Source organism: Eublepharis macularius, chromosome 15 (genome assembly GCF_028583425.1).
Source record: "Eublepharis macularius isolate TG4126 chromosome 15, MPM_Emac_v1.0, whole genome shotgun sequence".
Taxonomy (NCBI): Eukaryota; Metazoa; Chordata; class Lepidosauria; order Squamata; family Eublepharidae; genus Eublepharis; species Eublepharis macularius.
The window spans coordinates 40446914-40473136 of NC_072804.1; the positions used below are offsets into that span (position 1 = coordinate 40446914).

General features: G+C 44.9%; 2 protein-coding genes across 5 annotated transcripts; both read right to left on the reverse strand.

Annotated features, from left to right (window-relative positions):
• Nucleotides 1-1483: 1483 nt before the first annotated feature.
• On the reverse strand, nt 1484-14112 carry LOC129343219 (veficolin-1-like). Of its 4 annotated transcripts, none has more exons than XM_054999313.1 (8): nt 14047-14112; nt 5733-5870; nt 4715-4744; nt 4587-4631; nt 3597-3724; nt 3006-3135; nt 2328-2462; nt 1484-1926 (listed from the first exon to the last, which is right to left on the reverse strand). In XM_054999313.1, exons 1-8 carry the CDS (start codon nt 14099-14101, stop codon nt 1679-1681), a joined length of 909 nt encoding a protein of 302 aa, XP_054855288.1. In that variant the 5' UTR covers nt 14102-14112; the 3' UTR covers nt 1484-1678. The 4 variants fall into 4 exon arrangements, with proteins under 4 accessions (XP_054855288.1, XP_054855286.1, XP_054855285.1 ...); XM_054999311.1 differs by lacking the exon at nt 14047-14112 and adding an exon at nt 8807-8911; XM_054999310.1 differs by lacking the exon at nt 14047-14112 and adding an exon at nt 8798-8911.
• Nucleotides 14113-15700: 1588 nt separating this feature from the next.
• Nucleotides 15701-25568, reverse strand: LOC129343741 (veficolin-1-like). Its single transcript, XM_055000123.1, has 8 exons — nt 25410-25568; nt 22355-22492; nt 21350-21403; nt 21222-21266; nt 20405-20532; nt 17216-17345; nt 16565-16699; nt 15701-16149 (listed from the first exon to the last, which is right to left on the reverse strand). The coding sequence occupies exons 1-8, from the start codon at nt 25504-25506 to the stop codon at nt 15902-15904; spliced, it is 975 nt and encodes a 324-aa protein (XP_054856098.1). The 5' UTR covers nt 25507-25568; the 3' UTR covers nt 15701-15901.
• Between the last annotated feature and the right edge of the window lie 655 nt (nt 25569-26223).

Genomic DNA, 26223 nt, shown 5'->3' on the forward strand with positions numbered 1-26223 from the left:
CAATGGGAAGAGCAAGTTTACAGAATAGGGAACTGTCCCCATGCTGAAGCAGCCCAACAGCCCAACCACAATTGGAATATGTCCCACTTCATGTGCTCACTGCTTTAAAAAATTTCCCTTTTCTTAGTCCTTCCCCTTTTGCTTCGAAATCTGTCTGTTGCTTTGGGTATGATCCTACTGGATAGTTCTGTTTCAGTATTTCTTCAAGCCTGTATCGTATTTCTGCCGGCTTTAACTTTTTGCAAATTTGCATTTATGTATCCTATTACGCTGTTTATTGAAACTACATGGAAATTGACAGTGCTTACTCACACTGTGGAATCCCCCTTGAGTCTCAGTGAGAAAGGCGGACTATAAATAGTGCCAATGAATATAGTAGTTCTATACATATCCAAAAACTATGCTGTGCTGCAGCACTAATGTAGCAATGAGCTAACACCTTTATAGGTAATAACAATAACAACAACATTTGATTTATATACAGCCCTTCAGGTCAACTTAACACCCACTCAGAGTGGTTTAGAAAGTGTCTTGTTATTATCTATACAACAATTACCCTGAAAGGTGGATGGGGCTGAGAGAGCTCTGAGAACCTGTGCCTGACTCAAGGTCACTCAGCTGGCTTCAAGTGGAGGAGTGGGGAATTAAACCCTTTTCTCCAGATTAGAGACCTGCCACTCTGAACCACTACACCAAACTGGCTCAAATCAGTTTAGAAATGTAATATATAGAATGTGCTTTGAATGATAAAAAAAACAAAATCACCTTTGGAGAGTGGTCATGCCTCAGTGGCAGAGCATCTGCTCGGCATACGGAAGTTCTCCGGTTCTGTTCCCAGTATCTCCAGTTAAAAGGTTCAGATAGTGGGTGATGTGAAAGACCTCTGCTGGAAATCCTGGGGGTCTGCTGCCAGTCTGAGTACGCTACTGACCTCGAGGGACCAATGGTCTGGTTTAATATAGAGCAGAATGATATTGTCCTGACCTGGATTGGCCAGGAGAGCCTGATCTTATCAGATATCATAAGCTAAGCAGGGTCTGCCCTGGTTGGCAATTAGATGGGAGACCGCCATCAAAGACCAAGGTTGCAGAGGCAGGCAATGGCAAACCACCTCTGTTAGTCTCTTGCCATGAAAACCCCACCAGGGGTCTTCATAAGTCAACTCTGACTTAAGGGTCAGATTTCATTTTCAGAATGATATTAGCTCTCAGCGCTACAAAAAATGGTTGGGGGAAGAAGCAGAATGTCAAATTTCACTTATTTGGGGATGTCATTGGCTCCTCCCTGTGATGTCACTGGGCCCCGGTTCTTTTAAGGACTGGATATAGCAATGCATCTGACCTAGCCCCGGCCCACCCCCCCTCGGGAAATTGGAAAGTCTATGCCCTTGCCCCAAACCTGTTTTGATGAAGATAATGAATTTTAAAAAAGCTTTTGAGCATGTTGGACCTGGTCCAAGGTGCATCACCGCAGGAGCCCTTCAGACCATATTGGATATATTTTATTCGGATTACTACAATGTTACACAATGTAATGAACAACGATGCATTGTTAGAGAGACTTAACATTTTGTAAATGAAATATTAGGAAGGATAGTAACAACAGCCAATGCGGAAGATGGGAGCCCAGTTAGAGATGTTGATGTTCTTTGCCAGAAGATATTTGGCCCCATCGCTACCTACTGTGGTCTGATTTTCATGTCAACATACTTGTAAGAGTAATAATGCCCTTTCTCAGTCAACCAACTCATACCACTGGCATAAGTGGTGTGTTCACCTTTCAAGTAAAGCCCATTGAGGTTAGAGTTATGACATTTCTCGTACCACCAGCCCCCCTTGAACTGCACAGCACAGTTGGAATCATAGATGTCGTTATCTCTGTCCTTTGTCGAAAATGCCATTCTATTGTGTGATGAGAGAGAATCACCTGTAGAAGAAAAATGCCAGACTCAATAAGGACTAGCCACATGAACGTCAACATATGTCATACACTCAGGCATATGGGGATGTGGAGGGAATAAAAGGTTTTGACTCCATAATAATCCTTTGGGGACCTTTCTTGATGGCAACTCTCATTTTTTAAGACATCAGAACTTGAACAGGTAGGTATTTGGTAATTATTTGCTTGGATTTTTGTAACTTCCCCAATCATTCCCTTCCTTCCCTCTTAGCCTTTGGATAAATCACTGAACAGCACTCAGACTTCTCTACACAAAAGTTTGCATAATTTGCATAAAAGTTGCATAATCACACCTGGTCAGTGGTGAAAATCAAGGTCTGTCTCAATAGCCAAGTAAGCCTGAGTCATTCCACAAAATCATAACTCACCCATGTCTCCTTGGGAGTAAGAGTCAAAGACAAGTGTGTAGTTTTCCTTCTCACTCAAGATATGGAAGCCAGTGTACAGGGCAAACGTTCTGCCATTACTGAAGTCCTCAGCATCAATCCGTAGATGGTATGCCCCTAAATCCCAAAAGGGGGGAAAATAGAATCTCACTAACGAGGTATATGAATTCACTGCAGAAACGGTTGGCTTGGTTCTGGGTCTGGGACAGATGGATGATAGACTGCGTAGAATATTAAATAATTTTGCTCAAACTTGGGAAATACTCTTCTTTCTCTATTGAATAGAGAGGAAAGTATTCAGGTTTGGATCCTGTCCGAAATTTGTGCAAACCGAAGAATGTTCATCCACAGAAGTGCAACTCTCCTGTTGCAACCCAGGGCCGTTTCCAGAACTGCTGCTCCTGAGGGTCGGGGGACTCCAAGGAAAGTCATAGGGGAGAGTAGTTAGGATTGGAAACTCTGGTTTGGGTCTTGGAGATAGGGGGCAGAGCTTGGGGAAGGCAGAGTTTGGGGAAGGAGCTTAGTGATGCCAAAGAGTCCACCCTCCAAGCTGCCGTTTCTTCCACAGAAACTGAGCTCTGTAGCCTAGAAATGAGTTGTAATTCCAAGAGAACCCCAGACTGCCCCAATATCCATCATAAAACTGCAGTTGGGTCTTACCAGAGCTGGTGAGCAGATGGATGTTGTCATTGCCCAGCCAGAATTCTGAATCCCGGTTCCCAAAGCCTCTCTTGTAGGACTCCCAGTCACGATAGAAATCCACGGATCCATCTTGTCGCCGCTGGAACACCTGAGGGAACAAGAGGGATTGCTTTCTGTATCGAGTATGAGTTGTACATACTCATTATATATGTAACTCAAAGTTAATTGATTAAACTTTTCTCAGCAGTTACGGAAACTATGAGGGAATAAAACCAACAGGGCCAATCAGATCTCTGATGGCAAATCAAAAGTCATGCTAGGCAGGAGCCTCATCTGGCCCCATTCGCTTTCTTTACATACTTGGTGGATGCCTGGAAATCTGTTGAGCACCATGGCAGGGAACTCTGCGTTAGAAGTCCATGCAAACTGTCATAAAATTCTGCTTGTATTTATTTTGAAGATCTGTTCTGCTAGGATTCTTCTAGATGGGAAGCATTAGTGACAGGGTGCCTCTGTTCACTCTCACCCTTCCAGTGCCTTTACCCAGTGTGGGAATATCTATTTACCAGATGTCTGTCAGTTCTGATGAACCAAGGGGGAGGAACTCACCAGCCAACCTCCTCCGTCCGTCTCCATGTCGCAAAACACGCTGAGTCTTTTCCCTGTTATGGGGAAGATGGTGTACCACCCACTAAGCGTCTCCCCACGGTCTAAAAGTTCTTTGCAGTCACGGGCTTCTGTGCATTGACAAGATGCAAGAAGAAGCATGGTTATCAGTGTAGGAGAGAGCGGCATGAGAAATCCCTCACTTGGGCTGCTCCAACCCAGAGTATTTTCATAACCCCCAGCTCACAAACGAGTGGGTTTTTCCAAAGAATTCACAAAACATCTTCCTCCAGGCATTCTCCTTCTTCCAAATCTTCTAGACTCCGATCTTTCTGGAAAGATTGAGGTTGACGCAGGCTTGCCCATAATGTAGATGGGAAGTTTTGGATTTCCTGCTCCCCACCTGCATCCGCTGCTCTGTTCTCTTCATATCCCCTTGCAGCCACCACTCTCGGGTGGGCTTTTTGCTGCCATTACAGAAAATGAGCTGAACGTATCCTGCTCGATGTCATACCACTATAGCAATACATTTACTATGGGCAGAAAAAAGCACAAGGGGCTACCACACAGTATAGCCTCCATATGAACCATCTATTGATGAGACCACCAGGAGACATTGTCCCCATGTGGAAGCAAGCCATACTTCTCTTTGCAAACTAATAGATGAGAAGGGAATCACCAGACTGCACCTAAGAGCCAAGCTACAAGTGACGCCTTACCCAGGTTGGACATTTGTCAGCTTCTCTCAAGTTTTGATGGTAAATGTAGGTGTCCTGGTTTTAATGCTTGGCTCTCCATTACAGCTGCAAGACCAGGATGCCTACATTTCCCACCAAAACTTGAGGGAAGCTGACAAGTGTCCAACCTGTGTCAGGCGTCAGCTTGGCTCTTAAATTTCCCTTCTGTCCCTAACACAACAGCACTTCCTCTGGAAGAGAAGGGGGCTTCAGCAGACTGTTGATTCAGTGTGGGGTAAATGAGCAAAGACAGTACCTTGCTGCGGGCACTCAGCCAAGCTGTCCACAGTACAGGCTTCTCCTATAGAGAAGAGAATCCTTGGTTAGGGCAGGGCCAGGCAGTTCAAGCATGCAGCCAGAGGTTCTTTTTGGACTGCCCCTTACCTTTGATTCCTTGATCCCCTTTGGGTCCAGCTTTCCCAGGCACCCCAGCAGAGCCAGAAGAAAATAACAAAAGAGGAACATGCTGCTGTTTTTAAAAAAAATTCTCATATGTCCTAGCTCTGTTTTTAAAAAGAAATCTCCCAGATATGCAGTTAGTATTTAAAACAGCTCATCTCCATAGGTCATTTAAAAATAGGGTTACCAACCCCAGGTTGGGACTAGAGTTTTCCCAGAATAACAACTCATCTCCGTACTGCAGACATCAAATCCCCTGGAAGAAATGGCAAAGGGAGATGTACTACATAGAGTCAAGGACAAACAAAACTCCTAGAATGTCGCTGCATTGATACTGAGCTCCCTTGTCTCCCCAAACTCTGTCCTCCCTCAAATCTCCAGGAATTTCCAGGCTGGAGTTACCATCCCTACTTGAACAACCTTATAGTCTTGCTTATGTATCTGCATGTGGACACTATTGGGGGGGGCGGGTTCAAATGGTCCCAGGCAGCCAATTTGGGGGGTTTTACTGCCTCACTCTTTCTTCCTACCCATTACCCAATGGCTGGTCACTAAAGGAATCTGAGGCTCTGTTTACACATGCATTGAGAATGAGGTGGCAGAGCCAGTGGATTGCAACTCCAGACTAGATTTTTGGGGGAGGGGGAATTCAAATCTCAAATGTTCTTTCATGTAACAAAGTATCTGGAAAACTAATATAAAAGGAAGGACAGTTCGGAAGTCCTTGTGAGAGGAAGGCATCTCACAAGTGTTTTGGGGAAACTTACAGGGCATTTGCAGTTTGCTGTAGTATGAAAAGAGATTTTGGGTGGCAGAGGTGGCAGCTATTGGTGCTACCATCTCAGGTACCATCTCAGGTGACCTGCCAGTGGGTCGTCACACCGAACAGGAATACTAGAACTGCCCAACTTGGCCCACAATGTATTTGGGAAGAGCAGGAAAAAAAAACTTTGGGGCCTGTTTTGAATCAGAGCTCATCTCACCATTGGGAACATCTTCTTACCAGGAGGCCCCCGAGGGCCAATGTCTCCCTTCTCCCCAGGCAGTCCAATGCTTCCTGGTATGCCGGGTATTCCTGGAATCCCTGGTTGGCCCTGGAAAAAAAACTTACCCGGACCACATTGGGAGAAGCCTTTTAGCTCTGGAAATAGAAAATATGCACGGATTTGAATAGGGTTACAAGGTACCGGTTTTCCTAGGACTAGATTGCCAGAAGGTGAAGTTGCATGCTGCCAGGATCCTGCAGGATATTTGAGCTCAGAGACTAGAGATATGTGGTTCAGTATATTTGGTTTAAAAATATACCTGAAAATACGTTATTAGTATTAGTTGTGTATATTCACATATATCTGTCTTATTCAGGTGTATTCAGATATACCCAGGGCTTCTTTTCAGCAGGAATGTTGTGGAATGGAGTTCCAGCACCTCTTGAAAATGGTTGCATGGGTGGTGGCCCCGCCCCCTGATCTCCAGACAGAGGGGACTTTAGATTGCCCTCCGCGCAGTGGTGCGGAGGGCAATCTAAACTCCCCTCTGTCTGGAGATCAGGGGGTGGGGCCACCGGCCATGTGACCATTTTCGCCGAGGGCAATTTAAACTTTAAAAAACTCCCCCCTTGTTCCAGATGACCCAAAGTGACATCATTGTGCAGTCCTGAGTTCCGCTACTGAGTTCCACCACCTTTCCCGCCCCCCCCCCCCCAAAAGCCCTGGATATACCCATTCCCAAATTGTCTGGATATATTCAGGAATATCTGAGAATTGCATTTTAAAGGTTGCAGCACCTTGTTCCCACCCCCCTTTTGCAGGTTACCCAGGCTACAGGAAGAGGGGGGAGTGGGAGCAGTGTTACTGTGTGTGTAGCTGTGTCAATCTTCCCTGCTTGTCATATGCCATTGCCAAATCTGGTTGGCTGCTTTGGTAATATTGATTTACCACTTTGGGTGCTGGGATTCTCTAGTTTGATGTTGGTTCTGTTGACCATGTATTGGACCTGGGTTCTGGTTGGCATCTGTGAATAACACTGGTTATGTTGGGCTTGTAACTATGCCCCTTCTTCCATTTTGGTTCTGCAGGGACTCTCTGGTTTGACATTGGTTCTACCTGGATTTGTTGGTTCTGTTTGCATTGGGAAGCTTGGCCAGTGTGGTTGTGCATTTGGCTCTGTTTTGGGCTTCTGTCTTTGACCTGGAGAAAGCATTGGATAATGATTCTGCTCCCCATGAAATAATGCCGAGTGGCAAGAGGGAACTTTTCAGGGGCCCATAGAAAATTGGACTCCTTAATCCAATCGTCTTGACACTTGGCGTGTCCTTAGTGGAAAGGCACAACTAGGTTCCCTGCAGTTTTGGTGTAACTTGCTTGACAAACAGCCCCTCCAGTCCCCCCTGGAAACATTCCCCAAAGGTAATAATTAGAGCTGAATAAATTTGGAGTTCCAAATAAAAACAGAATCTGGATACCAAACCTGGAATTTTTGGACTTGAATATTGGGAATACCAAATATATATGGAATTCCAGATACCTAAATTCAAAAAATTCTGATTTTTTTTAAAAAAGTGCACATTCCTACCAGGGACCATTCAAGATCATGGAAACTACGAGAGGAATCTGCCACAGATTTCCCATGCGCTACACAGATCACGATGCTCCACCTGCTTTCATAGAAAGCTAGAAGTCACAGCTCTCCTACATTATACACATCCCTATGCAAAAGAATAAATGGACACAAATCTGATATTTAAAAAGGGCAATATTTAGAAACTAGTTTTGGCTTCCTGGAACACACTGCTGCCGAGCTCAGAGTCACCTTTCCTCACCAGATGAACTTCCAAGGGAGCTTCCAGTGTGAGAATGCAGAATTAGAATTAATCAAGAAGTTTGATATCCTCTCCCAAAGACATGACAAAGACCCTTTGCTCTTCCCACTGAGGCTTGCCTGGCACCTATGCTTTTGTCTTTTTAGTTCTCATTACACTTTTTTCGTGTGAGTTTCCCCAAGCAGGTTCCTTGGGCAGGTAGCATAAAAAGTATAGACAGACAGACAGATAAATTAACTAGCTTAGCAAAACAAGAGAGATTGCCAGTTACTGCTATAGCATCTGCTAAGTAGAGGACCCAGTTATATGTTTCTGATGACGCAGCCTCTGGAATTGTTAGATACAATGATCAGGAGGAGTCTGGCAGTGTACTGGGAACTTAAGGAAGTTATTATTTAAGGAAGATATGTATCATAACTAGGGATGCTGAGAATTTTGCAGGGCATGTGTCTGGCAACCAGGTATACGTTCACCCCCTCTCACAATATGAGGCAAGCAGATCTTCCCAATCTGTTTGCCTGGATCACAAACAATTTGAGCGTTGTTGATTAGAAAATCTGAGTAGGTTAGGACAATGGAAGCATATGAAAAGTTTCAACATCTTTCCTGATGGGCACTTCCTCAATCTGCATACACAGATTTTTGCATATTGTGCCATCCTTGCTGTAGAGCCGTGGATCCTCAATGTGGACATAATGGTGGCCACCAACATGCTTCCTGCTGCCCACCAGCTTCTGCCCCCAAACACCTATTCTCCAAAACAGACTTATTCTTCATTTTTCTCTGTCTCTTTGGAGGGGCTTCAGAAGATCATTAATAAATGGATAATTCCATCATAGGAGGATGCTTAGCCTGGATCTTCTCAAGATTTTTTAATCCCACCTCACATAAGTCCCACTTCCCAGGGCAGCTGGTTTGTGGCGGTGCCTACAACTAAAAAATTCCAGAAATGCCCACCAGCTCAAAGCTGAGGACTCCTGCACTCTAACAGTAATTCACAACTGGATTTTATCACTTTTTCCCCAATGACACAAGCTGGGATCTGGGCATTCAAAAGACCAGCCGGCCAAGTCCAAGCCAGAGAGTGAAGCAACATTCCTTGTTGTCTTCATAGCAGAGCACAGTGTGAATCAGCCCATTATAATCAATTTGCATTAGTGATGATGCCATATAGGCCAACTGATCGCCATGACTTGTGGCCAAATATTTCCCATTTCCGTAGGCTCTCCCCCATGCCCATTCAAACTCACCTGCACAACCGTCAGATTCTGCCTGTTGTGTCAAGCCACTCTCTACAACCGCAACAATGAAGAACAGAGTCAAGGAAAGACCCTTCTGGGGCACCATCTTCTTTGCCACCATGGGTTCTGTTCAGGTTCTCTCTATTTGAGCTAGATACTCTGTATAAATTACTCATTTCCAGACAGGAAAAAGAGGAAGTTAAGCTCAAGTGCTTCAGATTGCACAACCCTGGTGACTTCCTGGATCCTAGGAGATCCTCGGAGAACAATGGGCTGGATCCTGATGACAATGATAATTTCCACTAATTCCCCATTGCCTCTGCAGACTCTCCTTCTGTCTTTCCACAACGTCTCCCTATCCTCCAGAAGCAGCTTTTTTGGAGATCAGTGACTGCAATGGGGGAGGGGGGCAGGAAAGTTGAGTCTGGACTGAAGAGCAAGTTTACAGAATAGGGAACTGTCTCCGTGCTGAAGCAGCCCAACCACAAATGGAATATGTCCCACTTCATGCACTTACCGCTTTAAAAAATTTCTTTTCTTTGTCCTTCCCCTTTTGCTTCTAAATCTGTCTGTTGCTTTGGGTATGATCCTACTGGCTAGTTCAGCATTTCTTCAAGCCTGTATTGTATTTCTACTGGTTTAAAATCTTTAAAAAGTTGCATTTATGTATCCTATTACATGGTTTATTGAAACTATGTGGAAATTGACAGTGCTTACTCACACTGTGGAATCCCCCTTGAGTCTCAGTGAGAAAGGCAGACTATAAATAATGTCAATTAATATAGTAGTTCAATACATATCCAATACATATGCAGCACTAATGTAACATTGAGCTAACTCCTGTACAGATAACAGCAACAACAACATTTGATTTATATACTGCCCTTCAGGACAATTTAACACCCACTCAGAGCGGTTTAGAAAGTGTGTTGTTATTATCCTCACGACAATCACCATGTAAGGTGGGTGGGACTGAGAGAGCTCTGAAAGAGCTGTGATTGACCCAAGGTCAGCCAGCTGGCTTCAAGCAGAGGCATGCCGTGGAGAGCAGCCCTCACCTTCGGAAGGTGTGCAGTCTGGACAAGGCAGGATCTAAACTTCAGCCTATTTAGTGACTTGTCCTAGTCTGTCCCAGTTCTTTCCCAGATGGGACCTGCGCTCGACAGGTCTCGTGCCAAAATCCTTGTTTTATTGGCTATTTATGACATTTGCCCACTGCAGTGTGGCATTTATATTTTGGGTTTGGATAATAAAAGGCATATTTCATCTAATCTCTTTCCAGTTCCTTTTTTTGCAGCTGTGCATGGATGTGGAGTTCGGAGCACCTTCCCTCTCCCAAACTGTGAAATCCATTGAATTACTTAGGATTTCCTGAAGAATTATATGAAAAAATGCTCACATGGAATGCAAAAGTAGTCTGACGAACTGATCCCTCTACATAAAATATAAGAGTTGCATAAAATATATTCTAAACAGCCTTTAAAATAATCCTAATTCTCTTCTGCAGAAAAAAGGTCTTCTTGTACCATGGTCAGCCACAAGAGAACACTCTTGGCTTCCCTCAAAGGAAAAATAATCTGTGAATGAACGTCCATATATATGTTCACTTTAAAAAAGTAAAGGCTGTGCGAGCATCGAGCATTACTGACCCATGGGGGATGTCACATCACGACATTTTCGTGACAGACTTTTTGTTACGGGGTGGTTTGCCATTGCCTTCCCCAGTCATCTACACTTTACCCTCAGGAAACTGGGTGGTACTCATTTTACCGACCTCAGAAGGAGGGAAGGCTGAGTCAACCTTGAGCCGGCTACCTGAACCCGGCTTCCACCAGGATCAAACTCAGGTTGATTGCAGAGCTTGGGCTGCAGTACTGTGGCTTACCACTCTGTGCCACGGGGCTCTTGTTCACCTTAGCACTCACAAAAATTTTAAAGTGTACATGGCTCCACCCTCACCCCAAGAAATATCCCACCATTTCAAGAGTATTTACATTTCTTAATCTTCTTGTCATCTCCAAACTGACCCCCTTTTTTTCAAGGCAACTTACTAAAGTTGAATTTTAAAAGTAGAACACTTGTTTCTTTTTAATTTGTCATTCTTTGGACACTGACTGCGGATTCCTAAACAGATTTATGCTGCGTAGAATATCACCGCAAACCTCTTGCCTTCCTAGCTACTTTTGGGGCATACCGTACTCTCTGACTAGCAGAAGACAGCTCATCGTTTAAACTATACTTTCAGGTCTGCTATCAGTTTTAAGCTAGTACACCAAAAAGTGTTATTGCAGGATGGGGGAGTCCTGCCTTGGCAGTAGTACCTGTGAAAGGATCTAGGGGTCTTAGTAGATCATATGCTGAACTTGTGATCCTGTAGCTAAAAAGGCAAATGTTATTCTAGGCTGTATCAACACAAGTATAGTGTCTAGATCACGTGAGGCGATGGTATCGGTTTTCTCTGCTCTGGTTGAATCTCATTTGGAGTACTATGTACCATTTTGGGCACCACCGTTTAAGAAGGATGTTGACAACATCAAAACATGTCCAAAGGAGAGCAACGAAGATGGTGATGGGTCTCTGGAGACCAAGTCTTATGAGGAAAGGTTGAAGGGAGCTGAGTATGTTTAGCCTGGAGAGGAGGGGATGAAGCGATATGATAGTCCTCTTCAAGTGTTTGAAAGGCTGCCACATAGAGGTTAGTACAGAGTTGTTTTCTGTTGCTTCTTCAGGTTGGACCAGAAACAATAGGTTAAAATTAAAGCAAAAGTGGTTTTGGTTAAACATTAGGAAGAATTTCCTGACAGAGTGGTTCCTCAGTGGAACAGGCTTCCTCGGCAGGTGGTGTGCTCTCCTTCCTTGGTGGTATTTAAGAAGATCATAGATGGTCATCTGACAGCTATGATGATTCTTTGACTTAATATGAATGAACACAGGTCAAGAGAAGGAGTGCATGAAGGGATGAGCTGGTGCTTGGCTCTTTCTTATATGCCCAGGGTAATGCCAATAGCCACTTTGAGGGCAGGAAGGAATTTTCCTCCAGGCCAGATTGGCTAGAGATCCTTGAGGTATTTTGCCTTCCTCTGGGCATAGAGCAGGGGTCACTGAGGGATGTGGGGGGATAGCTGTAAATTTCCTGTAGGGAGCTGGACTAGATGATTCGTGGGATCTCTTCCAGCTCTATGATTCTATGTTTATACCTTACATAATTTTAATGGCATATGGGATGCCTTTCTGGCATGCTTTGGCAACCATTAGAATATCCAGTGTCATGACCTGGGTGGTGCAGGCAGCCTAATCTCATCAGATCTGAGAATCTAAGCAGGATTGGCCCTGGTCACTGTTTGGATGGGAAACCACCAAGGAAGGCCAAGGTTGCTACTTAAGAGTCAGGCAACAGCAAACCATCTCTGAATGTCTCTTGCCTTAAAATCCCAGTAGGGGTCACTATGAGGCAGCTCCCACCCTTGGCTTAGTGTTACCTGCCCAGCCAAGTGAACAGCATCCTGGTCCCCCCTCTCACCTGAGCCCAAGTGAGATCATGTGAGACTATAGGTCACCTCTTGGTAGTTGGAACATGCTTCTTCCCACAGAGGGCTTTCCCCCACCCTAAAGAAGTTAAGGTTCCTCTATGCCCCACTCATTGGTTCAAGTGTTGACCCCATCCCCACCAGCTTGGGGTCTCTTTCCCAACTCTCTTTGCAGAATTTGCCTTGGGAACAAATACAAAAAAAATGGGGATGGTTAATATTATTGTATGTATTAATTGCATTGTTATTCAACTGTTCTTCCAGGCAGTATACATGGGTCTCTGATAATGAAATGATTATTATGGCAGTGACTACTACTATTATATGCAGAAATGATCAAAGTCAAGAGCCCCCCCCCAAAGTAATTTATCAAATGTAGGGAGAGGGTATTATTCCTGCTGCTCTGCTTATTTTGTATACACCTCAGCTTGCACAGAAATTGAATATGTCCAGCTTTTCACATCAAGCTCCATGCAGGGAAAATGTGCCCCTGTTGGTAAGCCAGGCTACATATACAATATTTGCGCCCATACTCACAACAGCCCAGTGAGGTAGACCAGGTTGCACCAGGTTGTGGCAGGAATCTGGGCTTTTCGTGTGACCTCCAGCAGGGACTTGGGAATGCTTTCATGACAACCTGAGCATGTGCAGAGTTCTCCTTGTCTCCTTTCCCCCTGAATTACTATATTCAGTCTTCATTTTGTCCGGGGATAACAGGGAAGAGGACATCAAGATGGGAGCGCATTTGAAATGGTTAAAAATTCTTTTAGACTTTGAGCCCCAGAACCAGTTTTGATAAAACTAACAAAATGCAGACAGCTCTTGAGCACGTGCAGAACTCCTTGCCTCTCCGCAGAAGAACAAGCAACTGGACCTCATTTTACCTGGATAAATAGGAAGGGGAATGCCAGCTGCCCCCAGTCCTGCGGCCACCCCCAGTCCTGCAGGGCAGGTGAATGGTGCAAGCGGCCGCACTGCCTTTTGCCTGCCATGCGCCCCCTGTCCTGCGGGGCAGGCGAAACACAGCGCACTCCAGCAGCTGGCAGCTGCTCCCGGTGCTCCCTCCCTAGCGGCACCGGGGCAGACTAGCCCACTGCCTCCCCTTGATCTGGCCCTGGCACAAGAGCACCTTTGAATTATTTTAGCTCCCAAACCTGTTTTGATAAAGATAACACAATTTTTTAAAAAGCCTTTGAGCATGTTGGATGTCTTGTCTCTGTTTAGCCATGCCATGTTTATTTGTTTTTTGTATCACTCATGCCACAGTATACTGAATTTATAATGCCTTAATGCTAACCTGGTGTAATCTATCCTCTAGCCATGTTAACCATGTTCTCCCCATATTATAATTATTGCTTTCCAGGCCCAGAGAAGAGCCTCTCCCCTTATCTCTATAATAAGCATCTTCTAGTTAGAAGCAACTTTGGAACTTCCTGCCAGCTCCAGCTGTTCTGCCCAGGCATGGGGAATGTGTCGTGTACTAATCATGTAGCCATAACTATAAAGAGTTCCCACAGAACTCGTGTAATCTTACACGCCAAAAACCTATCTGTTACTGGAACACGGGAGTTTTCAAGTATATCATAGCCTGTATGTTTTGATTCCTCGCTTCTACCAAGCTGTGTGAAAGAGTACAGACCTGGGCCGTTTCCACACAGTCCAGTTATAGCGAGAAACTCCAGCATAGTTTCACTCTAAAAACCATCAAAACCCGACAATACCCGACATTACCTGTCTTGTTCCACCTCCGTTTATTCCGCGTCATTCTGATTTTTGAGCAGTCCATGCGAACTTCTGTTGATGCCCGCCCCCCCCCCCGTTTCCTTTTTCTTATCTCCGCCGCCAGGCAGCCCAACTAATTTTTTTTTAAAGGAACCTTTTGCGCAGTTGCGTAATTTTAATGGGTGAATGGTGCAATATTATGTGTTGGACCCATGTTTTGGCAACCCTGGTGGGCATTGCAAATTGCGGATGCACAGCTGAGATGGCTGGGTAATTTTTTTTTTTTTTAGTGTAAGCCCTTTTCGCTGCTGTGATGTTTCAAAGGGTTCGCCAGTCAACTTTGGGTTTCATTCAACTCTGAAATGATTGGGGCGCTAGATACACCCCAGATTTAATACTGGTGTGTATGCAGCCCATATGAACACTTTGCAGTCTACCTTGTGCCCCGGTAAACTGTAGAATAACACCAGTCTGTTGTCTGGCAGTGTTTTTTCTTTTGAAAGAAATGCTTTGCACAGTTGCGAAGTTTCAATCCGGGGGGGGGGGCTTCAGATTGAGGGTTTCTGGGTGATGCGCTTTGAGCCATTGCCCACTGAGTCGCATCCCATCCCCCTCTCGTCCCCCCCCCCTCTCCACACCCACTCCTTCGACCCGCTTCGAGGCCGGGGCAGAGCAACCGCTTTTCGCAGCGAAGCGGGCAATGGGGGTGGGGGTGAGGGTGGGGAGCGGGGCAGGCAAGCATGCAGGCAATGCAGAGGGAGGCCCCCCATGCACACAGGTGTCTCGAACAAGTTCTTGACCCGCATTAGGCGGCCCTGTGCGACCCTGGACAGTGTACCTCGTCGGAAAATTTTTTTTTGCTTGTGATTCTGCGCAAAACGAGACCTTCCAGCCAGCCTCGGGCAGTGTGCGCTTTGAGCCATTGCCCGCTGAGTTGCATGCCATCCCCCTCTCTGCCCCCCCCCTCTCCAGACCCACACCCTCGACCAGCAGCAGGGCTGGGGCAGAGCAACCACTTTGAGGCAACAGTGCCATTGAGCTCTGCAGCAGGAAAACCACCAATTGCACCAACAAAAGGGAAAATTCTCTCTGGGGCGCCACGTAGGTTCAGGTCAATTTCAATTTCTCAGTAACGCACTTTGGAAAGTATAGTCATTCAGGAAATTCTTTTGCCCATAAACCAGTGTACCCAATAGCCCCCGAGAGATTTTCACGGGCAAACTAGCAGCCCTATCACAAGCAGTCATGGGAGGAACGTTAGATTTATCTATTAAAATCCTGAACTTATGCAAAACTCAGCTCCCAAACAAAAAACAAAAGGCGGAGACAGGGGGCGTCCAAGCCACCCAATGTCCACCGTGGTTGGGGCAGTCTCTGCCCACTTACCTGCAGTTTCTAATGCCCGTGTGAACTGTTGGGAGCGGAACGATGTGGCAGGATGTGGAAGAAGGTGCAATGAGGAGGGTAATTGTGGGGTTGTGGACAAGCGATTCATTGCGCCTGACTAGCGGGATTTTTGTCCATGTGGAAATGGCCCTGAACTGTAAAATCCTGAATAAAGCCTTTTCTATTGGAACCAATGTGTGTTCACTGGAGAGGGACAAAGGGATCTATCTGCCAGGGACTGACATTTGACGTGGTGCTAGTTGCATCGACACAGCCCTTCAGACCCTACTGGATATATTTTATTCAGATTACTATAGCATTATAGAATGTAATGAACAATGATGCATTGTTAGAGAGACTTCTTTTGACATTTTGAAAAACAAACTATTAGGAAAGATTGCAAGAACAGCCAATGTAGTGTTGGGGCCACAGTTAATGGTAATGCTCTTAGCCATAAGATATTTGGCCCCATCGGTACCTACTGTGGTCTGATTTTCATGTCAACATACTTGTAAGAGTAATAATACCCTTTCCCAGCTGCCCAGTTGATACCATTGGCATAAGAGGTGTGTTCACCTTTCAAGTAAAGCCCATTGAGATTAGAGTTATGACATTTCTCGTACCACCAGCCCCCCTTGTACATCACAGCACAACTAGATGCATGGATATCATTATCTTTGTCCTTTGTCGAAAACGCCATTCTATTGTGTAGTGAGAGAGAATCACCTGTAGAAGAAAAATGCCAGACTCAATAAGGACTAGCCACATGCATGTCAACATATGTCATACACTCAGGCATATGGGGATATGGAAGGAACAAAAGGTTTTGACTCCATAATCATCTTTTGGGGACCTTTCTTGGGGGAACTCTCCTTTTTTAAGACATCGGAACTTGCACAGGTAAGTATTTGGTAATTATTTGCTTGGATTTCTGTATCTTCCCCAATCACTCTCTTTTCCTCTTGGCCTTTGGATAAATCACTGACCAGCACTCAGACTCTTCTACACTTGAGTTTGCATAATCTAGTTTGCATAATCTGGATAAAAGTTGCATAATCACGCCTGACCATTGATGAAAATCAAGTTCTGTCTCAATAGCCAAGTAAACCTAAGCAATTCTCACCCCAAAATCATAACTCACCCATGTCTCCTTGGGAGTAAGAGTCCAAGACAAGTGTGTAGTTTTCTTTCTCACTCAAGATTTGGAAGCCAGTGTACAGGGCAAAAGTTTTGCCATTACTGAAGTCCTCAGCATCAATTTGCAGATGGTATGCCCCTAATCCCAAATGGGAAAAAAGGAATATAATCTTGTTAAACAGGGGCATACGAAATTGCTGCAGAAATGGTTGGTTTGGCTTTAGGTCTGGGATAGACAGATGATAGAAGTGTGAACTGTTAAATAATTTTGCTCACACATGGGAAACACTCTTCTTCTCTGTTGAAGACAGAGGAAAGTATTCAGGCTTGGATTCTGCCAAAAATTTCTTCAAGTGGAAGAATGTTCATCCACAGAAGCACGACTCCCCTCCTATGTTGCAACCCAGATGTTCTCAGAATTGCTGCTCCTGGGGGACAAGGGATCCCCTGGAAAATCATGGGGGAGAGTGACTAGGATTGTGGCTTGGGGAGTTTGGGGAAGAAGCTTAGTTGGGGATATTATGCCATAGATTCCACCCTCTACGCTGCCATTTCTTCCGCGGAAACTGATCTCTGTAGCCTAGAGATCAGTTGTAATTCCAAGAGAAACCCAGACTGCCCCAATATCCATCATAAAACTGCAGTTGGGTCTTACCAGAGCTGGTGAGCAGATGGATGTTGTCATTGCCCAGCCAGAATTCTGACGCCCGGTTCCCAAAGCCTCTCTTGTAGGACTCCCAGTCACGATAGAAATCCACGGATCCATCTTGTCGCCGCTGGAACACCTGAGGGAACAAAACTAGGGCCTGCTTTCTCTGACGAGTATGAGTTGTACATACATGTTTTGAAAAGGTGTAGGATTACCAATTAATTCTTTTCCTGCTCCTTTACCATTACCAGCTGTCTGACATGCAGGAAGTTAATTGGTTAAACTTTTCTCAGCGCTGAGATGAAGTGATGGGGAAAGACTCTCGGTTGTTAATGGCACAGGCGCCTGCCCGAAAGAAGACAGGCACCCTGCTTGCATGGTGTTATTTAGAGGAAGGGCCATGACTCAGGGGAAGAAAATCTGCTTTCTATGTAGAAAGTCCCAGGTTCACTCCCTGGCATTTCCTGTTGAAAGAATCAGGTGATCAATGATCTGAAAGACCTCCACCTGAGACCATGGAGACCCTCTGCCAGTCAGAGTCGACAATACTGCCCTTGATCGATCCACGGTGTGACTCCGTATACGGCAGCTTCATGTGTCAGTATTTCTTCTGATCTCCTACTACTAAGTGGAACTCTGTAAGGCAGTTTTAATGTATTATGAATAGGTCTTTGCACCTTTCCAAAGAAAGGAGAGAGACATTCTTGGAAGAAAGCCAGGGTCACAAAAGACAGCTATCCTCTACTGCTGCCCCAAAGCACTATTCTCAAATGAAATGGGGAATTGCCCAGAAGCCCTGAATTGTCATGGGGGGGGCAGATGATCTTCCATTTCTGGGCTAGAGAGATGTTGGAGGGAGTAGATATTAGAGAAGGAGATGCTCAGGATTTTTTGGGAGGAGGAACTGTTGGAAAAGGAAGAATAATGCTGTTTTCTCCTCAGGTTTCAGCGGAGGACAAACCAGAAAGTTAGGAGAAAGAAGTCAGGGATACTGGAGTTGCTGTAGCACAGTGGTTCAGCTGCGAATCAGCACTCTACTGGTTCAGATCCCACTATTGCCATGAGGTAAGCCACTCCTCCCAGCCCCAACTCCCCAGCTATATTGTGGGGATAATAATAACACTAACTTGTTCACCACTCTGGGTGAGGCACTAATCTGTCTAGAAGAGCTGTATACATTTACTCTTTGATGTGTAGATTGCTAATCTCCGGAATTCCTCCTCGTGACACATCATCCTTCCCTCTTTGGCACAATCTTCTCTCCTCACCATCTTGCAGAATGAATGCAGGACTCATCCTGACATCCACTGGCAGACTAGATAGATAGAGATCTATCTCTCCTCTTTCCTATCAAGTATGGAGTTCTTCCTACAATAAAGAACTCTCATTTCTTTTCAAAACCTAAGGCTCTGAGTATTAATTTGTTGTTTTCTATCTCTCAAGCACACCCACCCATGCAACACTCTAACCCCCTGCATTTTATTTTATTCACTTATTTTATTTATGTCATTTGTAGTCTACCTTTCTCATTGAGACTCAAGGCAGATTACACATTGTGAGATTAGTATAGTCAATATCAGGCCATACGGTAAATAGATACAGCTGATGCTGCCCCTTAGACTTGCTGCATAAGCTCTCTGTGCCATCCTCCTGCCCAGTGGAAAAGTTAATTGGATCCAGAGTTTTTGAACTGAATACAAAGCATCATGTCTTATTTATTTATTATTTTATTCAGCTTACTTATAGCCCACCTTTCTCTCTGAGGCTCAGAGCCGAACTACATCATACAAATGACACGCAAACGACGCATGAACCTGTCTCCCCATTGCTTTCCCGTACACTCGCCAGCATGGCCAGTCTGCGCTTGATCTCATGTCTGTGCTGGTACGGGTTTCTACTGCGCTCCTCTGAGATGCAGGAATGGTATCCCATCATGCACTGCCAGTTTGCACATGCTTCCCCTGTAACCATCCCTTGTCCCCTATTGGGAAGAGGGAAGTGGAAGCGAAACAGAATCAGCACTCTGCAACGGTGACTCAATGATATGGTCTGCGGATACGCACCAATGTAAACCACTTTTTTGCTGACACGTGCACAGAGCAGAGCCACAGACATGAGTTCATCAGGGGTAAGAGAGATACGGGAAGGTGAGGGGAAAAAATGAATCTGGCCACTCACATAGACTCGTGTATTTCGTCTCGTCTAGTTCAGCTCTCAAAGTGGGATTACAGAGCACAGAAAGAGAGAAGGGAGAGAGAATGTAACTACACGGCAAACTTCCCAGTAGGTAGATGTGTTGGTCTGCAGTAGAAGAGCAGGATTTGAGTCCAATGGCATCTTAGAGTCCAATAAGATTGTCAGGGTGTAAGCTTTCAAGGATCAAAGATACCAAGAAGAATAGAAGAAATATATCAAGAAGAGCGCTTTGGCTCTTGGAAGCTTATACCCTGAAAAATCTTGTTTGTCTTGAGAGCACCACTGGATTCAGAACCTGATATCATAGAGTAAAAGACATCAAAAGGACTTGGAATACAAAATTAAATGATATTGTAAACAGCTGAATGCCCAGGGTGGAAGAGTGTGAGCAGTGTAGAATGTGGCAGTACAAGGATACTGGCAATTATATTTACCTACATCTAGAGCAGAGGTCCCCAACCCTTTTGAGACTGTGGACGGCTTTGGATTTCTGACATGGGGTGGTGGCCACAACCACAGAATGGCCACCATAGGAGGTGGAGCCAGACATACATGCATACATACACATAGGAAGCTGAAGTGCAGACAACAAGAGGACTAATTTTTTAAAAATACACAGAGAAAGAATGAGAGAATAAAACTGACACTGGTGGTTATTTTACTTTGCACAGCCAATGGCCAATCAGAAGCCCGCCGGGCAGGAGCCCCATCTGGCCCCACCCACTTTTAAAAAATATTTGGTGGGTGCCCGGAAAGGTGTTGGGCACCATGGGGAACCCTGCCTTAGAAGTGCATGCAAACAGTCACAAAATTCTGCTCGTATTTATTTTGAAGATCTGTCCTGCTAGGATTCTTCTAGATGGGAAGCAGCTGTGACAGAGTGCCTCTATTCACACTTGTAAAAAAAATCTCTCACCCTTCCAGTGCCTTTACACAATGTGGGAATATCTATTTACCAGATGTCTGTCAGTTCAGATGAACCAAAGGGGAGGAACTCACCAGCCAACCTCCTCCGTCCGTCTCCATGTCGCAAAACACGCTGAGTCTTTTCCCCGTTATGGGGAAGATGGTGTACCACCCACTAAGCGTCTCTCCCCGGTCTAAAAGTTCTTTGCAGTCATGGGCTCCTGTGCATTGACAAGATGCAAGAAGAAGCGCTGTTATCAGTGTAGGAGAGAGCAGCACGAGAAATCCCTCACTTGGGCTGCTTCCACCCAGAGGATTTTTCTACCCCTTGGCTCTCATACTGGAGTGGGCTTTTTTTTAAAGGAACCACACAACATCTTCCTCTGGTCATTCTCCTGTGGTTTCCCCAGTTTCGCCCAAACCATCTGAGCTCCAATCTTTCCAGAAAGATTGGGGTTGAAGCAGTTTTGCCCATAATGTGGACGGGAAGTTGTGGATGACCAAACTCCCCACCAGCATCCAGTGCTGTTTTCCCTGCGTATCCCCTTGCAGCCACTACTCTCCAGTGGCCTTTTGCTGGCTTTACAGAAAAAAGAGTTGTAGGTATCCCGCTCAAGTGTCATACCACTACAGCGATACACTTACTATGGACAACAAAAATCACAAGGGGATTCCACAGAGAATACCCTCCGTATGAACCTCTGTTGATGAGCCCATCAGAGGGAATTGTCCTCACGTGGAAGCAAGCCTTACTCCTCTTTGCAAACTCTAATAGATGAGAAGGGAAGCATTGGACAGCATCTTAAATTTCCCTTCTGTTCCTAACACAACAGCACTTCCCTCTGGCAGAGGAGAAGGGGGCTTCAGCAGACTGTTAATTCAGTGTGGGGTAAATGAGCAAAGACAGTACCTTGATGTGGGCACTCAACCAAGCTGTCCACAGTACAGGCTTCTCCTATAGAGAAGAGAGTCCTTGGTTAGGGCAGGGCCAGACAGTTCAAGCATGCAGCCAGAGGTTCTTTTTGGACCTCCCCTTACCTTTGATCCCTTGATCCCCTTTGGGTCCAGCTTTCCCAGTCACCCCAGCAGAGCCTAAAGAACAAAAAATATGGGAACGTGCTGCTGTTTTTTTAAAAATGTGTCTCACATATCCTTTCCCCCAAAAAGAAATCTGCCAGATATGCAGTTAGTATTTAAAACACCTTGTGTCTCCATAGATCATTTAAAAATAGGGTTACCAACCCCAGGTTAGGGCTAGAGTTATCCTCGAATAACAACTCATCTCCGTGCTGGAGACATCCATTCCCCTCAGGAAATGGCAGCTTTAGGGGGGGGGGGGTACTATAGAGTCTAGGAAAAACAAACGTCCTAGAATTACCCTGAGCTCTCTTGTCTCCCCAAACTCTGTCCTCTGTCAGATCTCTAGGAATTTCTCAGATCAGAGCTGTCATCCCTAGTTAAAGAACTTAGTAGTCTTGCTTACGTGTCTGCATAGACACCATTGGAAGCGGAGGGTTCAAATGACCACAGGCAGCCAATTTGGGGGGGTTCGCTGCCTTGCCTTTTCTTCCTATCCATTACACACTGGCTGGTCACTAAAGGAATCTGGGGCTCGGTTCACACATGCAATGAGAATAAGGTGGCAGAACCAATGGATTGCAACACTAGACTGTAGATTTTTGGTGGAAATTCCAATTTTAAATGTTCTTTCATGTAGCAAAGTATCTGCAAAACTAATATAAAAGGAAGGACAGTTCTGAAGTCCTTGTGAGAGGAAGGCATCTCACAAGTCTTTGGGGAAACTTATAGGGCATTTGCAGTTTGCTGTAGTATGAAAAAAGATTTTGGGTGGCAGAGGTGGCAGCTATTGGCACTACCATCTCAGGTACCATCTCAGGTGACCTGCCAGGGGGTGGTCACACTGAACAGGAATACTAGAACTGTCCAACTTGGCCCACAATGTGATTGGGAAGAGCAAGAAAAAGAAACTTTTGGGCCTGTTTTGAATCAGATCTCATCTCACCATTGGGGACATCTTCTTACCAGGAGGCCCCCGAGGGCCAATGTCTCCCTTCTCCCCAGGCAGTCCAATATTTCCTGGCATGCCGGGTATTCCTGGAATCCCTGGTTGGCCCTGGAAAAAAAACTTACCCGGACCACATTGGGAGAAGCCTTTTAGCTCTGGAAATAGAAAATATGCATGGATTTGAACAGGGTTATAAGGTAACAGTTTTCCTAGGACTAGATTGCCAGGAGATGAAGTTGCATGCTCCCAGGAACCTGCAAGATATTTGAGCTCAGAGACTAGGGATGTGCAATTCAGTATATCCAGTTTAAAAATATACCTGCAAAATACGTATTTGGTATTAGCTGTGCATATCCACATATATCTGTCTTAAAGGGTAAAGGTAGTCCCCTGTGCAAGCACCGAGTCTTTACTGACCCATGGGGGGACATCGTTTCATGACGTTTTCTTGGCAGACTTTTTGTTACAGGGTGGTTTGCCATTTCCATCCCCAGTCATCTACACTTTACCCTCAGGAACCTGGGTATTCATTTTACCGACCTCAGAGGGATGAAAGGCTGAGTCAACCTTGAGCCGGATACCTGAACCCGGCTTCTACTGGGATTGAACTCAGGTCATGAGCAGAGCTTGGGCTGCAGTACTGCAGCTTACCACTCTGTGCCACGAGGCTCTATCTGTCTTATCCAGGTGTATTCAGATATACTGGTATTTGCATTCCCAAATTATCCAGATATATTCAGGAATATCTGGGAATTGCATTTTAAAGGTTGCAGCATCTTGTTTTCCCCCCTTTGTAGGTTTCCCAGGCTACAGGAAGAGGGAGAAGCATACTGTGTGTGTAGCTGTGTCAATATTGCTTGCTTGTCATATGCCATTGCCAGATCTGGTTGGCTGCCTTAGTAATATTGGTTTGCCCCTTTGGGTGCTGGGATTCTCTAGTTTGACATTGGTTCTGTTGAGCATGTATTGGACCTGGGTTCTGCCTGGCACCTGTGAGTGACAGTGGTACTGTTGGGCTTGTAACTGTGCCTCTTCTTCCATTTTGGTTCTGCTGGGACTCTCTGGTTTGACATTGGTTCTACTGGGCTTTGTTGGTTCTGTTTGCATTGGGAAGCTTGGCCAGTGTGGTTGTGCGTTTGGCTCTGTTTTCGGCTTTTATCTTTGACCCGGAGAAAGCATTGGATAATGATTCTGCTCCCCATGAAATAATGCCAAGTGGCAAGAGGGACCTTTTCAGGGACCCATAGAAAATGGGACTCCTTAATCCAATCGTCTTGACACTTGGCGTGTCCTTAGTGGAAAGGCACAACAAAATTTCCTGCAGTTTTGATGTAGCTTGCTTGACAAACCCCTCCAGTCCCCCCTGGAAACATTCCCCAAAGGTAATAATGGAGCTGAATAAATTCAGAATTCCAAATAAAAACAGAATCTGAATACTGTACCCGGTATTTTTGGACCTGAATATTGGGAATACTGAATACATATGGTATTCCAGACACCTGAATCCAAAAAATTCTGATTTTTTAAAAAAAGTGCAGGGACCTTTCAAGATCATGGAAACTCTGAGAGGAATCTACCACGGATTTCCTACGCACTACGCAGATGCTCCACCTGCTTTCATAGAAAGCTAGAAGTCACAGCTCTTCTACATTATACACATCCCTATGCAAAAAAGAAAATGGACACAAATCTGATATTAAAAGAGGGCAATATTTAGAAACCAGTTTTGGCTTCCTGGGACATACTGCTGCTGAGCTCAGAGTCACCATTCCTCACCAGATGAACTTCCAAGGGAGATTCCAGTGTGAAAATGCAGAATTAGAATTAATCAAGAAGTTTGATATCCTCTCCCAAAGACATGACAGACACCCTTTGCTCTTCCTGTTGAGGCTTGTCTGGCACTTGTGATTTGTCTTTTTAGTTTTCATTACATTTTTTTTGTGAGCTTCCTCAAGCAGCTTCCTTGGACAGTTGCATTAAAAAAGTATAAATAGAAAACAAACAAATAAACAAACAAGTTAACTAGCTTAGCAAAACAAGAGAGATTGCCAGTTACTGCTATAGCATCTGCTTAGTAGAGGACCCAGTTATATGTTTCTGATGACGTGGCCTCTGGAATTGTAAGATACATTGACCAGGAGGAGTCTGGCAGTGTACTGGGAACTTAAGGAAGTTATTATTTAAGGAAGATATGCATTATAACTAGGGATGCTGAGAATTTTGCAGGGCATGTATCTGGCAAGTGGCAACCAGGTATACGTTCACCCCTTCTCACAATATGAGGCAAGCAGATCTCCCCAATCTGTTTGCCTGGGCCCCAAACAGTTTGAGCGATGTTGATTAGAAAATCCGAGTAGGTTAGGACAATGGAAGCATATGAAAAGTTTCAACATCTTTCCTGATGGGCACTTCCTCAATCTGCATACACAGATTTTTGCATATTGTGCCATCCTTGCTGTAGAGCCGTGGATCCTCAATGTGGACATAATGGTGGCCACCAACATGCTTCCTGCTGCCCATCAGCTTCTGCCCCCAAATATCTATTCTCCAAAACAGACTTATTCTTCATTTTTCTCTGTCTCTTTGGGGGCTTCAGAAGATCATTAATAAATAGATAAGTCCACCATAGGAGGATGCTTAGCCTGGATCTTCTCAAGATTTTTTAATCCCACCTCACATAAGTCCCACTTCCCAGGGCAGCTGTTTTGTGGTGGTGCCTACTACTAAAACATTCCAGAAATGCCCACCAGCTCAAAGCTGAGGACTCCTGCGCTCTAGCAGTAATTCACAACTGGATTTTCCTGTGCAGACAAACTGGTCCTGTTGTGAACGATTACTATAGAATTGTGACAGTACAATATCCAGCAATGAACAGATGAAAATTTGGTTTATCATTTTTGCCAAGGTTTTCCCCAGTGAAACAAGCTGTGATCTGGACATAAGCTGAAGCATTCAAATGCGACTTGAGGGCACTTTACATATGCAAACTGATCGTCACAATGAAGCCGGATTATGACTATGGCCAAATATTTCCCATTTCCACCAGAACTCTCTCTTTCCATTCAAACTCACCTGCACAACCATCAGTTTCTGCCTGCTGTGTCAAGCCACTCTCTACGACCGCAACAATGAAGAACAGAGTCAAGGAAAGACCCTCCTGGGGCACCATTTTATCTTCTTTGCCACCACGGGCACTGCTCGGGTTCTCTCTCTTCGAGCTTTGAGCTTTGGCAAAATCGTTTGTAGAGAAAACAGGAAGTCATGCTAAAGTCCTTCAGATTGCAAAACGCTGATGCCTTCCTGGATCGATAAATCATAGGAGAACAATGGGCTGGAACCAGATTAAATTGATAATTTCCCTCCTGTCTTTCCACAGGGTCCCCTCATCCTCCAGGAGCAGCGTTCTGTGGAGATCAGTGAGCTGCAGTGGGGGGTGGGGTGGGAGGAGAGCTGAGTCTAGACCCAAAGCAAATGTGAAGAGCAAGTGTGCAGAATAGGAGCTGACCCCATTCTGGAGCAGCCCAGCAGCCCAACCACAAATGGAATATGTCCCACTCATCCCTTTCTTTCTTTCTTTCTTTCTTTCTTTCTTTCTTTCTTTCTTTCTTTCTTTCTTTCTTTCTTTCTTTCTTTCTTTCTTTCTTTCTTTCTTTCTTTCTTTCTTTCTTTCTTTCTTTCTTTCTTTCTCCTTCCCCTTTTGCTTCTAAATACACTAACTCTAATTACAGTAGTTCAATACATACCTCCAAACTATGCTGTGATATAGAACTAATGTAACATTAAGTTTATACTGACAGGTAAAACAAATCCATTTCGAAACATAATATATGGAATGTGCTTTGATGACCTTTAAAAAAAAATCATCTTTTCGGAGTAGCAGTGGCTC

What these genes read in the sequence shown, in the direction of transcription:
- LOC129343219 (XM_054999310.1), bottom strand. Translation starts at nt 8,909, where the DNA reads ATGGTGGCAAAGAAGATGGTGCCCCAGAAGGGTCTTTCCTTGACTCTG. An exon ending in CGGACGGAGGAGGTTGGCTG is followed by an intron (nt 3,136 to 3,596) that starts GTGAGTTCCTCC and finishes TTGTTCCCTCAG; the next exon opens with GTGTTCCAGCGGCGACAAGA. An exon ending in TTACTCCCAAGGAGACATGG is followed by an intron (nt 1,927 to 2,327) that starts GTGAGTTATGAT and finishes TTTCTTCTACAG; the next exon opens with GTGATTCTCTCTCATCACAC.
- LOC129343741 (XM_055000123.1), bottom strand. Translation starts at nt 25,506, where the DNA reads ATGGTGCCCCAGGAGGGTCTTTCCTTGACTCTGTTCTTCATTGTTGCG. An exon ending in CGGACGGAGGAGGTTGGCTG is followed by an intron (nt 17,346 to 20,404) that starts GTGAGTTCCTCC and finishes TTGTTCCCTCAG; the next exon opens with GTGTTCCAGCGGCGACAAGA. An exon ending in TTACTCCCAAGGAGACATGG is followed by an intron (nt 16,150 to 16,564) that starts GTGAGTTATGAT and finishes TTTCTTCTACAG; the next exon opens with GTGATTCTCTCTCACTACAC.